The sequence below is a fragment of the Heloderma suspectum genome, chromosome 6 (assembly GCF_057233095.1).
Source record: "Heloderma suspectum isolate Gila_16-S chromosome 6, 16-S_ref, whole genome shotgun sequence".
NCBI classification, from domain to species: Eukaryota; Metazoa; Chordata; class Lepidosauria; order Squamata; family Helodermatidae; genus Heloderma; species Heloderma suspectum.
In genome coordinates this window covers 103,263,534-103,279,424 of record NC_139463.1, presented here as the reverse complement: position 1 = coordinate 103,279,424, position 15,891 = coordinate 103,263,534, and the positions used below count along the sequence as shown (strand labels likewise).

Genomic DNA, 15,891 nt, shown 5'->3' with positions numbered 1-15,891 from the left:
ACTTACCTAGTGGTTCTTCTTTCTCTCCCTCCCTTCCACTCTGCACCTTTTAATTCCCTTTTTCCCTCCGAGGTCCTTGTTCTCCATAAACCACAAACCTCCCTTCTTGCTGCTTCTTACAGCTGGAGCTTTATCTCCCAGGATCTAGTTGTCCCCTTCTATTACTGTCTTTAAAAAGTTGCCAAAAATCCACCTGTGGCCCTCCAGATGTTTTGGCCTACAATCCCCATGATCCCTCACCATTGGCTATGCCAGCTACAGCTGATGGGAGGGCCACAAGCTGATTTCCAGTAAACAATTGGGTCAAACCAATAATCTAGGCCGGACTTTGCCAACTGGGCACCCTCCAGATGCGTTGGACTACAACTCCTATCTTCAGCCAGCAAGTCATTGATCGGGCTAGCTAGGGATTCTGGGAGTTGTAGCCCAACACACCTGGAGGTCACCAGGCTGAGGAAGGCTGGTCTATGCAGAGCCTGAATCTTGTGATTCTGAATATCAGGGTCAGAAACGTCTGAGTATTTTAGTTGTTGTTGTTGTTCAGTCGTTCAGTCGTGTCCGACTCTTCGTGACCCCATGGACCATAGCACGCCAGGCCTTCCTGTCCTGCGCTCTCTCCCGGAGCGTGCTCAAGTTCATATTCATTGCATCCGTGATGCTATCTAGCCATCTCATCCTCTGCCGTCCCCTTCTCCTTTTGCCTTCAGTCTTTCCCAGCATCAGGGTCTTTTCCAGGGAGTTTTCTTTTCGCATTAGGTGGCCAAAATATTGGAGCTTCAGCTTCATTATCTGTCCTTCCAATGAGCAGTCAGGGTTGATTTCCTTTAGGATTGACTGATTTGACCTCCTTGCAGTCCAGGGGACTCGTAAGAGTCTTCTCCAGCACCACAGTTCGAAAGCATCGATTCTTCGGCGCTCAGCCTTCCTTATAGTCCAGCTCTCACAGCCATACGTTGCTACTGGGAAAACCATAGCTTTGATTAGACGGACCTTTGTCGGCAAGGTGAAGTCTCTGCTTCTTACTATGCTGTCTAGGTTTGCCATAGCTTTCCTCCCAAGGAGCAAGCGTTTTTAATTTCATGGCTACAGTCACCGTCTGCGGTGATCTTGGAGCCCAAGAAAGTAAAATCTGTCACTGCTTCCATTTCTTCCCCTTCTATATGCCAGGAAGTGATAGGGCCAGATGACATGATCTTAGTTTTTTTAATGTTGAGTTTCAAACCAGCTTTTGCACTCTCCTCTTTCACCCTCAACAAGAGGCTCTTGAGATCCTCTTCGCTTTCTGCCATTAGGGTGGTATCGTCTGCATATCGGAGGTTGTTGATAATTCTCCCGGCAATCTTAATTCCGACCTCTGATTCATCCAACCCGGCATTTCTCATGATGTACTCTGCATATAAGTTAAATAAGCAGGGTGACAATATGCAGCCTTGTCGTACTCCTTTCCCAATTTTGAACCAATTGGTTGTTCCATCTCTGGTTCTTACTGTTGCTTCTTGACCCTCGTACAGGTTTCTCAGGAGACAGGTAAGGTGGTCTGGTACTCCCATCACTTTAAGAATTTGCCACAGTTTGTTGTGATCCACACAATCAAAGGCTTTAGAGTAGTCAATGAAGCAGAAATAGATGATTTTCTGGAATTCTCTTGCTTTCTCCATGATGCAGCGAATGTTGGCGATTTGATCTCTAGTTCCTCTGCCTCTTCTAAACCCAGCTTGTACTTCCGGTAGTTCTCGGTTTGCATACTGCTGAAGCCTAGCTTGTAGGATTTTGAGCATCACCTTGCTGGCATGTGAAATGAGCGCAATTGTGCGGTAGTTTGAACACTCTTTGGCGTTGCCCTTCTTTGGAATTGGAATGTAAACTGACCTTTTCCAGTCTTGTGGCCACTGTTGGGTGTTCCAAATTTGTTGGCATATTGAATGCAGCACTTTAACAGCATCATCTTTTAGGATTTTAAATAGCTCAGCTGGAATACTGTCATCTCTGCTAGCTTTGTTGTTACTAATGCTTCCTAAGGCCCACTTGACTTCACTCTCGAGGATGTCTGGCTCAAGTTCAGTGACCGCACTATCATGGCTATCAGGGACATTCAGATCTTTCCTGTATAGTTCTTCTGTGTATTCTTGCCACCTCTTCTTAATCTCATCTGTTTCTGTTAGGTCCCTGCCTTCTTTGTCCTTTATCATGCCCGTCTTTGCACAAAACGTTCCCTTGAGATCTCCAATTTTCTTGAAGAGATCTCTAGTCTTTCCCATTCTGTTGTTTTCCTCGATTTCTTTGCATTGTTCATTTAAGAAGGCCTTCTTGTCTCTCCTTGCTATTCTCTGGAACTCTGCATTCAGTTGGGTATATCTTCCCCTTTCTCCCTTGCTTTTCGCTTCCCTTCTTTCGTGAGCTACTTGTAAAGCCTCATCAGACAGCCACTTGGCTTTCTTGCATTTCTTTTTCTTTGGGACGGATTGAGTTGCTGCCTCCTGAACAATGTTACGGACCTCCGTCCATAGTTCCTCAGGCACTCTGTCTATCAGGTCTAATCCCTGAAATCTATTCCTCACCTCCACTGTATATTCATCAGGGATATGATTTAGGTCATACCTGAACGGTTTAGTGGTTTTCCCTACGTTCTTCAATTTAAGCCGAAATTTTGCAAGAAGCAGCTCATGATCTGAGCCACAGTCAGCTCCAGGTCTTGTTTTTACTGACTGTATAGAGCTTCTCCATCTTTGGCTGCAAAGGACATAATCAATCTGATCTCGATATTGACCATCTGGTGACGTCCATGTGTAGAGTTGCCTCTTGTGCTGTTGGAAAAGAGTGTTTGCTATGATCAGCATGTTCTCTTGGCAAAACTCTATTAGCTTTTGTCCTGCTTCATTTTGTACACCAAGGCCATGCCTGCCTGTTATCCCGGTGATTTCTTGACTTCCTACTTTAGCATTCCAATCCCCTATGATGAAGAGGACATCTTTTTTTGGTGTTAGTTCTAGAAGGTGTTGTAGGTCTTCATAGAACCGATCAACCTCAGCTTCTTCGGCCTCAGTGGTTGGGGCATAGACTTGAATTACTGTGATGTTGAATGGTTTGCCTTGGATTCGTACTGAGATCATTCTATCATTTTTAAGATTGTACCCCAGTACTGCTTTTCCCACCCTTTTGTTGACTATGAGTGCTACTCCATTTCTTCTAAGGGATTCTTGCCCACAATAGTAGATATGATGGTCACCTGAATTAAATTCGCCCATGCCTGTCCATTTTAGTTCGCTGATTCCCAAGATGTCGATGTTCAATCTTGCCATCTCATGTTTGACCACCTCCAGCTTACCTTGATTCATTGATCTTACATTGCAGGTTCCTAAACAATATTGTTCTTTACAGCATCGGATTTTCTTTTCACCACCAGACACATCCACAGCTGAGTGTCCTTTCGGCTTTGGCCCAGCCGCTTCACTCTTTCTGGCGCTACTTGGAAATACCCTCTGCTCTTCCCCAGTAGCATATTGGACACCTTCCAACCTGAGGGGCTCATCTTCCGGCGTCATATCTTTTAGCCTTGTGATACGTTCCATGGGGTTTTCTTGGCAAGAATACTGGAGTGGGTTGCCATGTTGGCCATGTGTACTACTCATGGTAGAGCGTTTCACCAGCCAAACATTCATTGTGTTGTGGGAGAAAATGTGTTTCTCTTAAGCCTTCTGCCTGTTAATGTGTTGAGATGTTTTCTTCTGCTGGTACTGGGTAAACAACACAACTCTGTTCATCCCTTCTAATCCATGTGAGACTATTAGATACTAATTCACTGTCTGTCCACCTCCCGCCCCTCCTTCAAGGCTAATTGGCGCCTGTCCCCCACTTGTGAAATGCACGGATCCCAAGGAAATGCATCTGTCCGTCACAGCTCCTGCCGTTTCAGTCCACCAGCCCTCAAGCGAGGCATCCAGGTAACAAACGGAAGTGTGAGGGCCACGAAAATGGATGTGAGAGCGAAATCAGAGGATCTGGTCATGAAATGAAAGAGTGAGAGAAAGTGAAAACATGAGGAAAAGGTGTGAGAATGATGGCCATTGGCCATGCTGGCTGGGAATGATGGGAGTTGCAGTCCAGCCCCATCCGGAGGTTGGGGAAGGCTGTTTCAGAGTATGGGAGTGAATGACCGAGGAGAAATCAAGCACACGTGGGTATGTCCGCACATGCAGGCACAACCGTCTCTGACGTTTGTTCCTTTCTTCCAGGCCTACCTCCAGTTTTCCTTCCGCTCCTCCAAAGGTGACTCTTGGCCTGACAAGTTTGTTTACTTCACTGTCAAAGCACACAGGTGAGGGAAGCCATGGCAGCGTGTCCAGCTGCCTCTGTGATTCCCACTTCGCCTTCATCCCTGACTCTGTTTTTGCCCTCTGCCTTCCAGTCGGAATGAGAACAACACGCTGAGCGACAACGAGGCCACGGACCGGCTGCTCGTGCTGCACCCGGTCAACGTCATTGTCAGGGGGTAATTCCACTTCCCCCTGCCCTCCCCACAGTCCTCTGTTTCTTTTCTCTCTCTCTCCCACCTCCATCCCTTCCTTCACCAAGAGCCTGTGAATGAGGGGAGAGAGTGCATACATTTTGGCTGTTCATAACAAGAGGCAGTGTGGTGTAGTGGCTGGAGTGTTGGACTGGGACTCAGGAGATCTGAGTTCTAGTCCCCACTCAGCCATGAAGCTCACTGGGTAACTTTGGGTGAGTTGCTGACTCTCAGCCTAGCCTACCTCACAGGGCTGATGTGAGGATAAAAGGGAGAGGAGGAGGATGCTCATGTATACTGCCTTGGGCTCCTTGGGGGAAAGAATGGCTCTACCTGTAACAAATAAATAAATGAAAACAGCCACATGTATTGGGGAGAAGCTTCACAGGCCGAAGGTCTCAGGTTTAATCCTCGGGTTGGACTATAATTCCCTTCACCCCGGCTCATAATGGCCAGGGATGATGTGAGTTGTAGTTCTATGTTCTGCAGGGCATCAGGTTGGGAAAGGCTGAGTTAAAGGATCTGAGGTGACAAGGTGATCTGGGAAGAGCTTTCTGTGTGAGGCGCTGGAGGTGCTGCAGCCTTTGAGAGCCTCTCCCAGGACGTAGACGAAAGGGGGAGGGCAAACGTCAGTGGAGGCATGATCAGTTGGTAGCCTGCTTGGGCAAGGCAGGTGCCTGAGGGGACGCTTGCCTACGCTGAATCACAGCTTACACGGCGTAATATCTGAAGGAGGCCTCCTGAGCAGGGCCAGCCTCAAGGGTCAGCCTGGTTGGGCAAGTGCTGAGGGCCCACATCCCAGCAGGCGCCCATTGACAAGAGCCCCTTGGAGTTGTTCCTTCTCTTCTCTGGTACAACTTGCTTGTTCGCTGCCTCTCGCTCTGGCCCAGACAACAGTGATGGTGGGAGGGAGGAGCGGCAGCTGCCACCGCCTGCTTGCTCCCTGGCTCCCTGCCTGTCAAGCAAGCCAGTGGCAGCAATGAGAGGAAGAGGGGGAGGAGCAAGAGCAGCTGAGGGCAATGGAGCTGAGGAGGCAGGCTCACTGGGGGAGGGGCCCAGAGGGGGCCCCTCAAAGACTGGGGGACGTTACAGCTCCTGAGCCCCAACCCAGAGCTGCCAATGATGAGCGGCGTCCACGCCAGGCCAACCGAGGAAGTGTGGACAGACTGGGCTTGGGCCATGCTGTGGCGGAGCAGGCTGCCTGAAATGGCACAGTCCAACAAGCAAAATGTCACAGGACGTCGCCAATCGCGCATCTTGGCTCAAAGGAATCCCGGGAGCATTGCAGCGGAGGCTGGTGGCTCTGATGTCGGTGGGGCAATGGGGTTGCTCTGGTTTCAGTCAGAACGCTGTCCAAGGTGCTCCCATACCTTGGATAGCTCCTTAGAGGTCCCACTGACCTCGCGCCACGAGCCTCCACTGCGGCAGAGCAGGCTGTCCGCTGCGTGCTTAGAATATCGGAGGCTCCCATATGTTGAGTCAGACCATCATCTGTCCTTCTGGCGCACAGTGGCCCACGCCAGCCTTCCCCAGTCTGGGGCCCTCCAGATGTTTCAGATGACAGTTACCATCAGCCCCAGCTGGGTCTATACCGACAGGCGGCAGCTCCCCAAGTGTCGGACAGTCATCCTTCCCTCCTTGGAGGTGCCGGGGATTGAACCTGGGACCTTCCGCATGCAAAGCAGGTGGTCTCCATGGCCCTTCTCTGAAGTTGGATTCCTAAAAAGCCCAGAGCTGCTAGAGTGGAAAAATGTTCAATTTAATGCTAGAACTAGCAGTAAAGACTGCAACACCCAGTGGTGATCACCAGGAACCATTTTCCTCTCTCTTCTCCACCAGGCTTGAGTCCACAACGTACCTCAATTTCTCTACAAATACCCCAGAGAAGAAGATACTTACACATGCCTACGAGGTAATGTACCTGCTCTTTCCACCCGTCTCTCCGTATAGGCACACTCCCCCCCCACAATGCATCCACCAGTTGAGCCATCCATTGTCTCTCACTGTGTACATACCCAGGGGGGACAAACTTCATCCCTCACCTCCTTCAAGATCTGAGGAAGAGGCCTTGCATTGGGTTTCCTCCATTACAGAACTGAAGCTGTCAGGGATTCCTTCTTTTTCTGTCTGTCGTTTTTATCATGAAATTGTATTTAATTTTGGAATAAAGGTAACAAAATAAAGGCAACGAAAAGAAGAACATACATAATAAATCAAGAATGCTAAAGAAACAAAGCAGTTCACTAATTATCATTCTTAGTCTATAACTGATATGCTTATGGAACATCTACAGTAAAACGGCCAAATAGGAGCTCAATACCTAATGAAAGAGTAAAAATACAGTTTATACAGCACATTAAAGGAGTGTGTGTGAGTGTGTGTTATTTTGTGTGTATGTGTGCATTAGTCAGAAAAATATAGGCAACTGTACTTGGTTGGAATTTGATCAAAAGTTTGAAGAGCTTCAACATAGGAAATAAATGGAAACCATGGTGCCATAATATCTTTGCTAAACTTAGGATTCCTTGTTTGCTGCACTTACTGAGTAAGTTTATATATAGTTATAGTCTCCCAAAACTTCTTTCTTTCTATCTGTCTAACTTTTCTGTTCTGTTTGTCTTTATCTTCTTCCTTCCTTCCTTCCTTCCTTCCTTCCTTCCTTCCTTCCTCTCTCTCTTTCTTTCTTTCTTTCTTTCTTTCTTTCTTTCTTTCTTTCTTTCATTGCTTCTAGATGAGGCTTTTATCCCACCATCACCTGTCTCACTCATGGAATTTTACAGACATAGTGGTGGTCCAGTCGATGCTGTCTTCCACTCGTAACCCTCCCATGTTTTCACACTGTTTATTCCATCTTTTTTCTTACCATGGAAAATACATTAAGAAAAGATAGAATAGGTGCACAGTGTCTGGGTTTGGATGATCGGTGGGGAAAAGAAGCATGGTGGCTTCTTTTCCCCGCCCCACACGTACTGCTCATGCGCCCACCATTTCCCTATTTACCCTCGCCACGGTCCAAGCATTCCGTATCGTCTGAACCCATTGAGGTGTGCAGTGGGGTGGCTTCCAAGCCACCCTGCAACCCATAGCTTGTTGTTGGGGTTATGGAGTGGTTTGGAAACTTCCCCTGCCACACACCTTGCTGCGTTTGGATAACCTGTGCTGCAGCAAGGGTAATCAGGGACGTGTGGGGCAGGGAAAAGAAGTCACAGTGACTTCTTTATTCCGCTGATCGTCCAAACCCAGTCAATGCCTACTAACATGTAGCACTAGGAGCCATTAATCTGGAAGCACCATCTTTCTTTCTTTCTTTCTTTCTTTCTTTCTTTCTTTCTTTCTTTCTTTCTTTCTTGTAAGAAAGAAATTACAAATTCTTTGTAGCTGCAGCTAACTCAAGCATTTCAAAACACATTGGGAATAAAAAAATCTGCACAGCTGTTTTTCTTTCTGTGTTGCTTTTTAAAGCAGTTTTTGATCCCTTGTTGTCTACACTTCATCATCAGATACATGCTTCCCTCCAGCTGATTCCATCTTCTCTTTTGTTCTGGCAGGTCAGAAATTTGGATGCAAACCCCACCCCAGTCAATGTGACCATTGAACTCCCCTTAAAGACTGAGCTGGGGTTCTTCTGGAATGTCACCCCAGTCCACAGTGGTGTGGTGAGTAGAAGAGTTTTGGGTGGGGAGGGTGCTACAAGGGGGTGGCTTGGAGGTCTTCTGTGAGGCAGAAGACCTGGGCAATTAGGAGGGTTTGGGAGTGGGGACTATGGGATTACATTGGGGTGGGTAGAAGATCAAGGATCGTGGGGGAGTTCCATAGAGTGGAGGTGAGGTGAGGAGTAGAATTCCTGTGCTCTGGAGATATATCCTAAATGAGGGATGATGGGAGTTGCAATCCAACAGCATCTGGTTCTCCAAGGTTCTCCATCCCTGCTATATGCTAACAGCAGACTAATTCTCTGAGTCCCTCTCCTTATTTAGTCAAAAGGAGGCCATCCACGCATGAGAGGGAGGTATCAGCAAGCTTGGGGGAAATCCCAAGGTTTGCAGAAATATAACACATTTTTAGGGGGTGGGGAAACCTAAGGGGGAAAACCCCAAACAGCCCAGTGAGGAATGAGCATGCTCAGCAGGGCCAGCCCTACCATTAGGCAAGGTGAAGTAGTCACCTCAAGCAACAGATGCTGGGAGCTGGCAGCGAGATGCTGGGGGATACACCTGTGCACTATGTGGCCTGGTCTGCACCCCCTACATTAGTCTGCTGCCTTTAGGTGCACTAGAGGATGCTGTCCCATCTTTCAGGGTTGAAGACAGAGTCATCTGCCAGTCCAGTCAGCTTTTGTACATGGAACAGGAGGGGGTGCCATCCTGTTCTTTGCTTCAGGCAGTAAAATGTGTTGGGCCAGCCCTGAGGCTCCCTGGGTGCAAAATGCTGACTGATGGTTGAATGTGGGGTGGATGGGGGGGGTGAGGAAACCAGTGGGGAGGTGGACTGGAATAGAGTATCCTGGAAGAGGGCATGGCCAGCCAGCCGGAACCCTGAACAGGAGCACTCCACTCTGCAACATTTTGTTGCAGGTCCAACTTATGCAGAATATTTTCTGTCTTCTTCTAGATGAACCAGTTCCTGTGCACACCACTGTTCACCCTCAGGACAGGGATCAAGGCAAAGGACCTCGAAGGACCGACCACGGTATGAACCTGGTAGAAACTGCCACTACCTCTGGGTCAGTTGGGGGCTGACTGTGGGAAACAGCTGCCTCTGATGTGGCCGTGAGCAATTGGTAACACCAAGGTGCTTCTACTTTTTGACAGCGGGGGTGTCTGGGGGCCTCTGTCTGCACCAAGGTTCGATGCCTGATCTCCAGTCTCTCGCAGGGGCAGTGGGTCAAGTTCAATTTTTCTGGGGAATTTTACAGACAGGACGACTCTGCCAAGGTAAGTGGCACCTCCTTCTGGTGATAGGGACTGTTGCCGTGTACCGGTTGGAAGGGAAGTGTCCGTTTGGAAGCCTTGGGAAAGGAGGATCTTTTTAAAGGATTCTTGGGGCATCTCTACACCAGCCTAAAATCCTGCATTTAAAACGGGGCTTTCTGATTCCCTTTTTACAACTCCCCTTTTCACGTGCTTCCTTTTCCACCCCCCCTTCCCCCTCCTTCTCCCCAAATCTGAGTCTTCCATCATCTTCCATTGATCTCACTCCTCTTCTTGCCGCTTTTCCTCTTTTCATGGAGGAAACTGAAGTGGAACACAACGGGGTAATTTGATAGCTCATTTTCTGTGATTTATTTAAAAACGGAACAAAGGGCATTTAGCGCAGGAGATGCCCTGGAGGGTCACGGCGTCATGTAAAGAGCCCACAAACTTCCATGAAGGTGCCATCTCAATCACAGGATAGAAGGTCCATGTGAAGAAAGCCTTGTTCTGGAAACAACCTCCTCAACACCAGGCCATCTTAAAGGGGGAAGCCTGCTACCAATGTAAACGTTTTGGACGTATGATATGGGCAGTTGGGGTTGGAAGAGTTTTCCTTTGTGGTCAGATGATTTGGGGTGTGTGGTTTTGGAGATGTGCCAGAGAGTGGCAGGGTGGGGGTGGAGGAGGAGAGAAGTTGAGGACCCTACCGCATTGGTCTCTTCTTTCATTTGTCAACCCTACAGCTGGACTCCCAGAAACTCCATCTTCGCAGTGAGGCTTCTGTGGTGGTTGACGAGACCAGGTTTTTCCAGGATCAGCCAAAAGAATTCCACTTCAGCCAGGTAACTTGGAGGGCAGGGTCATTGGACGCATAACTGGAGAACTCTGCACACCTCATCACGTGGACGCTGAAATTGGTTATCTGGCACTGAATTCAGTTGTTCTGTGAGCCCCACGACCTGCTTTCAGTGTCCTGGAATGCATGAAAGAATATTAAGGCAGGGATGGGGGAACCTCTGGCCCTCCAGATGAGGTTGGACTATGACTCCCATCATCCCTGAGCAATGGCCATGTGGGCTGGGGCTGATGGAAGTTGGAGGCCAGTAACATCTGGAGGGCCAAAGGTTCTCCATCCCTGTATTAGAGAGTGCCTCTGAGTATGTGCAGACTTCTCTTACCACAGTCGGCCTTCCAAAATCTGGAATGAGCCCCTGCTCTTCCATCCCTAGAAGTTAAGCACTGCAGGAAGGTGCCACTTCTCCCAGTTTGCTTTGGTGATGAGTGAGCCCTTGACCCATGGCAGTGAAGTTCCCTTCCGGATCACTTTTCACCCAGGGGGCTGGAGCGCTGGGGTTCTGGGCCAGTGAGTCCCCTTCCTCTCCTTTGCAGATCAACACCGAACTGGAGCTAATTTCGCCATTCAACCCTGTCCCCATCATCATTGGCAGCACCATCGGAGGCATCCTGCTCTTAGCCATCCTGGTGGGAGTTCTGTATAAGGTACACATCTGCCATTTTTGCATCCATCAGGCCAAGGGTCAAAACACATGTGACACACACAATCTGTGTTACCATCTCCCATCTGCACCACCCTTAAAAAAAAAGCAAAGAAACACCAAAATGTAAAATCAGCCACAGCAGGAGGACTGGACTGGAGAACGGTTGCTTGTAGGAGGAGTTCTTTAGCCATTCCCTCTGTTCTGTTTTTCCAGTCAAAATCAGTGGTGGTAGTGGAGAAGGGGATGCAGGGGAGTGCAGCTCTGGGACTTTTTTCCTCCCCCTGCCCCCCAGCAGGAGCGATGGCATCATCTGCAGGAGTTCCAGGGTAACAGTGCCAGTTATCCATCAGGGTAACTGATGGATCTGCTGCCTTGCTCTGGCAAGTGAATGAAGGGATAATGAGGCTTTAAAGTTTTTACTGTGACAGAGTAGCATAAGGGAGATCAGAGTGAGGAAAGTAATCAAGCAGAGGCTGCTTGCTCCTTTCCACTTATTTCCTCTTCTTTGAGGGTTTTAAATGATTTTATTATTTTATTATTACATTCCTATACCCCACCTTTTTTCCTCTTGCAAGTTGTCCAAGGCAGCTTACATGGCGGCATACATAATTTATTTATTTATTTTATTTATTTATTGCATTTATACCCCGCCTTTCTCCCTCTCGCAAGGAACTCAAGGCGGCTTACATTATCCTCCTCCTCACCATTTTATCCTCACAACAACCCTGTGAGGTAGGATAGGCTGAGAGTCAGTGACTGGCCCAAAGACACCCGGTGAGCTTTATGGCCGAGTGGGGACTAGAACATGGATTTCCCGAGTCCTAGTCTAACATCCTAACCGATACACCACACTGGCTTTCACGTTTTCTAGTTCATACTAGCAGTTTAAATGGTAACACTTCTTTGCAAGACTGTTTGCATTTCCACTTAAAAGCTAAAGGGCTGCGTTTCAGCTGGTTGAAAATCTTTGGTTAAAGCTCAGTGTGTTTTACAAGTTGAACCGATGCAGTCAGAAGTAAGCAAAACTGAGCTCAATGGCACTCATTCTGATCGAAGAGAAGTGGGTATTATGCTACGTACTGCTGCAGTGCTGTGTAGTCGTGTGTGTGTGTTATACATCACTGCCACAATGAGCTCCTGTACTTCAAAATTTACCACTCCATCACTGATTCAATTCCTCCTCCTCTGTGAAGCTGCTATTAGCCCCAGTAGTGAAAAACAAACACAGAGAGACCATATAGGTACTTACGTTCCACCGGTGGGACAGATAGCAGCTTTTGGAAGTGTGTGTGTATGCATAGGGTGGAAGACTGGGTTTCAGTTGGGAAAACAGTATTGCAGGAGAGAGAGTTAATCTTCCCTTTCCCATCATCACTACCGTGAACCAGTTTGGGTCCCCCAGGCAGTTGCTTTTAAGTTTTAAAATAGATGTTGGGGGATCCCAGCATGTATATTTCAGTTCAAAGGAACACCCTTTCTGTCTGTCAGTCTGTCTGCTATTCTGTCATTTATTCCTTTCATTCCTATTTTTAATGTTTTAATATTTTATTGTGTTGATATTTTCATTGTTGTATTTATTGTTTTGGTTGTTATTTTATCATTATTATTTATTACATTTCTATACTGCCCCATAGCTGAAGCTTTCTGGGCAGTTTACAAAAGTTAAAACATTTATTACTTGATTTTATTGTTGTTGTTTTTATTTTTTGATTGAAAACCACCCCAAGGTCATTTGCTAGTTGAGCAGTACCTAAATTTAAAAAATAAACAAAATTCCTTTGCCTTTGTCCTTTCTGTCCCTCCTTCCCAGGTCGGATTCTTTAAACGCAGCCGTGTGCCCCATCCAGATGAAAGTGCAGCAGGACAAGTGGCCCCCAGCCAACAAGCCCCTGCAGCAGCATCAAGTAGCTCCTAAGTGGGGAAGGGAGCAGTGGACCTGGCAGCGTCCTGACCACCAGGATGCCTTTGTTTTCTGGAACAGGAATGGGGTGAATAGATGGGGGCGGGGCTTACAGTGGAGGCTTTTAATGTGCAATTGCCATGCCTCATTCACAGAATTTGGGGGATGGGGATCCAGACGATGTTATCATTCACTTGTAATCCTCCTGTGTTTTTTCACCACTTCTTTAATCTTTTTTCTTACCATGGAAAGTTTAAGGAAGAAAAGATGGAAGAGTTGCACAACGTCTTTTGATAGTTAGCACTCAGAGCCCTCCATCTGAAAGCACCCATGGGCAAAACAGACTGGGAGGCAGGACCTCTGGATTCCCGGAGGGGTGGGGGGTGGGATGGGATGGACTGTGATGTGGTGAGTGGCTGGAAGAAGAGAAGAGGTGGTAGAATGTAATAATTTAATTAAAAAAAATTGTTTGGATTGAAAAGCGAGAGTCTTCTTGCTGTTTGATAGCCATTTTGTCCAAAAAATCAGTGAGAGCTTCCCTACAGAGGCAGCGGGGGGGGGACGGGACCATCTAGTACAGTCATTCTGGGACTGTGCAACTTCTGAATGGAGGTGGGGCAGTGCTTCCACACGTCAAAGACACCACGTGCCTACGGCAAGCTAGAACAGCAGGAAGAAGTATTTTAGCTTAGCTCTCTTCTCCCTAATGCTCTGGCTTTCTCTCTTTCCTTATCACCAGCAAACCAAAATGAGAATGGACAGGTGAACCTCTTCAGACTGCAGGTGGGGTGTTCACATAATTGAACACACCTATACAGACAGACAGACAGACACACACACACACACACACACACACTCTCTCTCTCTCTCTCTCTCTCCCCCCTTGGCATATAGAAAACTAGGTGGCAAGGGGACGAGTCCTAGCTTAGCCTTCTCTCTGACATGGTAGTTTTCTATTAATATAATACCATATCATGTATACAATACTATTCAATGATGTGAGCCCCACTTACAGTCTGACGCTGTATATCCCAGATACAGGTTTACCATCTCAGTGAAAAACTAGGTCTGCTCATGGGGCTGCCCTGTTCATATATAAAGTAGCGGCCCTAGACCACATCGGACCAGGTTACCTTAAAGATCTGTTCCCCCTATATAGACCTGTTAGACCACTCTGATCTTCAGGTGAGGACCTGTTGTCCATGCCACACCCTGCAGAGCCCCATCTGGCAACAACATGGCAGTGGGCCTTCCCTTCCCTCTGAAGCGAGCTCTGCAATAGATCAGGCATCGGACATCATGTGCTTTCAACATTTATTAAAAACTTACTTGTTTACCCTGCTTTTTCCCAACCATTAGTTTGTCTAAATGTTGTGTGCTTTTATAATGATGCATTGTTTTATAAATTGTGGTAAACTGCTTCAGGATTTTAAAAATTGGAAGTAGTATATAAAGTAGTATATACATAAAATAAATAATGTTACCATCCAGCAGGGGCATGCCAGTGAGGGGAGCTGAAACATGCCCCCCCCCACCTGCCTCCCCCCCCCCCACCCCCGGTCTGCCATCCCGGGCTCTTTTCTCCTAGCCTAGCTCTTTTCCAATGAGAGAGCAGGAGGGGGAGAAAAGCATCTGGGGCAATGGCCCACAATGTCGGGGGAGGGTTCATCTCCCCTCATATGCATGTCCAGCAAACAACAAATGTGGCAAATAATTCATCTGCTAATTTATTTGGCCTCGCTTAAGGCGCTTTCTTTTCTTTTTCTCTAATCCCTGCTGATTTCCCACCCTGGTGCCCCTGGTCCACGGCATAGTCAGGCAATTGCTGGGGCCCAGATCCACCAAGGGGTTCACCAACTGAGAGTCAATGTAGTCATCTTGGTTCTCTCTTGGCACTGGGTCAGCACACACAGTCTCCAAGCTATCCAAGGCTTAAAGCCCAACAGAGTGAGCTACAGACCCCACTCTTAACAGTGTGAAGGGCTCTAGGCTAGTTCTTCGGTTTGCCAAACTCCGCCCCATCCTCCTGTGCCTCCTCTGCCCCCACGTGTAAGCTCCCCCTAGACAGAGTTGCCCAACATCCCAGTTGCCCCACCAAAAAAAATCTGGAGCCAGCCCTGCTCCTGCCACCAGTATGTGATGGATTTCTTTATAAAAGCAAAACACGGCATGTTTAGCGTTGCCCACGCACTGCAACGCCATCTCACGCCTTAAGGGCTGCATCCATTTGGAGGGCAGGCTGCCAGGCTTCCTAATGGCCTTTTCCTAGAGGTGTGGATGACTATTGGCAGAGACTGATTTCTGGCAGGGACAGCTCCTTTTGTTCTAAGGGATGCAGATGGGGCCAGGCAGGGGATGGGACTGGGGAAGACAGTGGGAAATGATGGATTAACAGTGAGTGTCTGGAAACACTGTGGTCTCTCTGTACCAAGGTGTTCTTTCTGGTGCTGCCATTTTGAAATGGAGGAAGTTGAGCCATATAAAGCGAGTGCAGCAACATGTTCTCATAAATTCAACAGGATGTGATTCAGTCTTCTGTTGACATCTTCCGGAAATTTGTGGTACCTACTCCAAACAGCTGTATTTCAGGCTGTGATTTTCACAGAATTGCAGCAGAACTTCTCCTTCTTGATTGCTGGATTATTACATGTTTTAATCAATAAGTTTCCAAGAGCTTAAGGCGAGCCAATGCAACGTGGTGACTAAAGTCTTGGGCTCGAGCCATGGAGACTTGGCCTCCAATCAGCCACAAAAGCATACTGGGTGAGCTTGGGCCACTCGTTCTATCTCTAGCCTACTTCGCAGGGCTGTTGTGAGAATAAAGGGTGGGTGGACCAAGTAGGCTGCTCTATTTTATCCCACCCTACCTCGAAATAATTTTTTAAAAATGCCTTCTTCGGAAGCAGTTTTCCCACAGCAATCAAGCTCCTTCCCAGGGGGATAAGACATGGGTTTCTCTCCTGCACCCCCCACACACACCATACACTCAAATGTTCAGGAGTTCACTTGGAAAATTAAAGTTTGGCTGCCTTGTTGATCTAGATTAGTGACAACTGGACTCAAATCCCACCAGAA

The 15,891-nt window shown here is 47.7% G+C and overlaps 1 protein-coding gene across 1 annotated transcript in view; it reads left to right on the top strand.

Annotated features, from left to right (window-relative positions):
* LOC146342201 (integrin alpha-D-like) overlaps positions 1–14,170 on the top strand; it is a 63,295-nt gene extending 49,125 nt beyond the window's left edge. The window contains exons 21-30 of the mRNA XM_084805859.1: positions 3,831–3,941; positions 4,233–4,315; positions 4,406–4,489; positions 6,344–6,416; positions 8,053–8,160; positions 9,116–9,193; positions 9,316–9,438; positions 10,161–10,259; positions 10,807–10,917; positions 12,727–14,170. Of these exons, the coding sequence (XP_084661985.1) occupies positions 3,831–3,941; positions 4,233–4,315; positions 4,406–4,489; positions 6,344–6,416; positions 8,053–8,160; positions 9,116–9,193; positions 9,316–9,438; positions 10,161–10,259; positions 10,807–10,917; positions 12,727–12,831 (975 nt within the window). The 3' untranslated portion in view covers positions 12,832–14,170. The remainder of the gene's footprint in view (positions 1–3,830; positions 3,942–4,232; positions 4,316–4,405; positions 4,490–6,343; positions 6,417–8,052; positions 8,161–9,115; positions 9,194–9,315; positions 9,439–10,160; positions 10,260–10,806; positions 10,918–12,726) is intronic.
* The last annotated feature ends 1,721 nt before the right edge of the window (positions 14,171–15,891 follow it).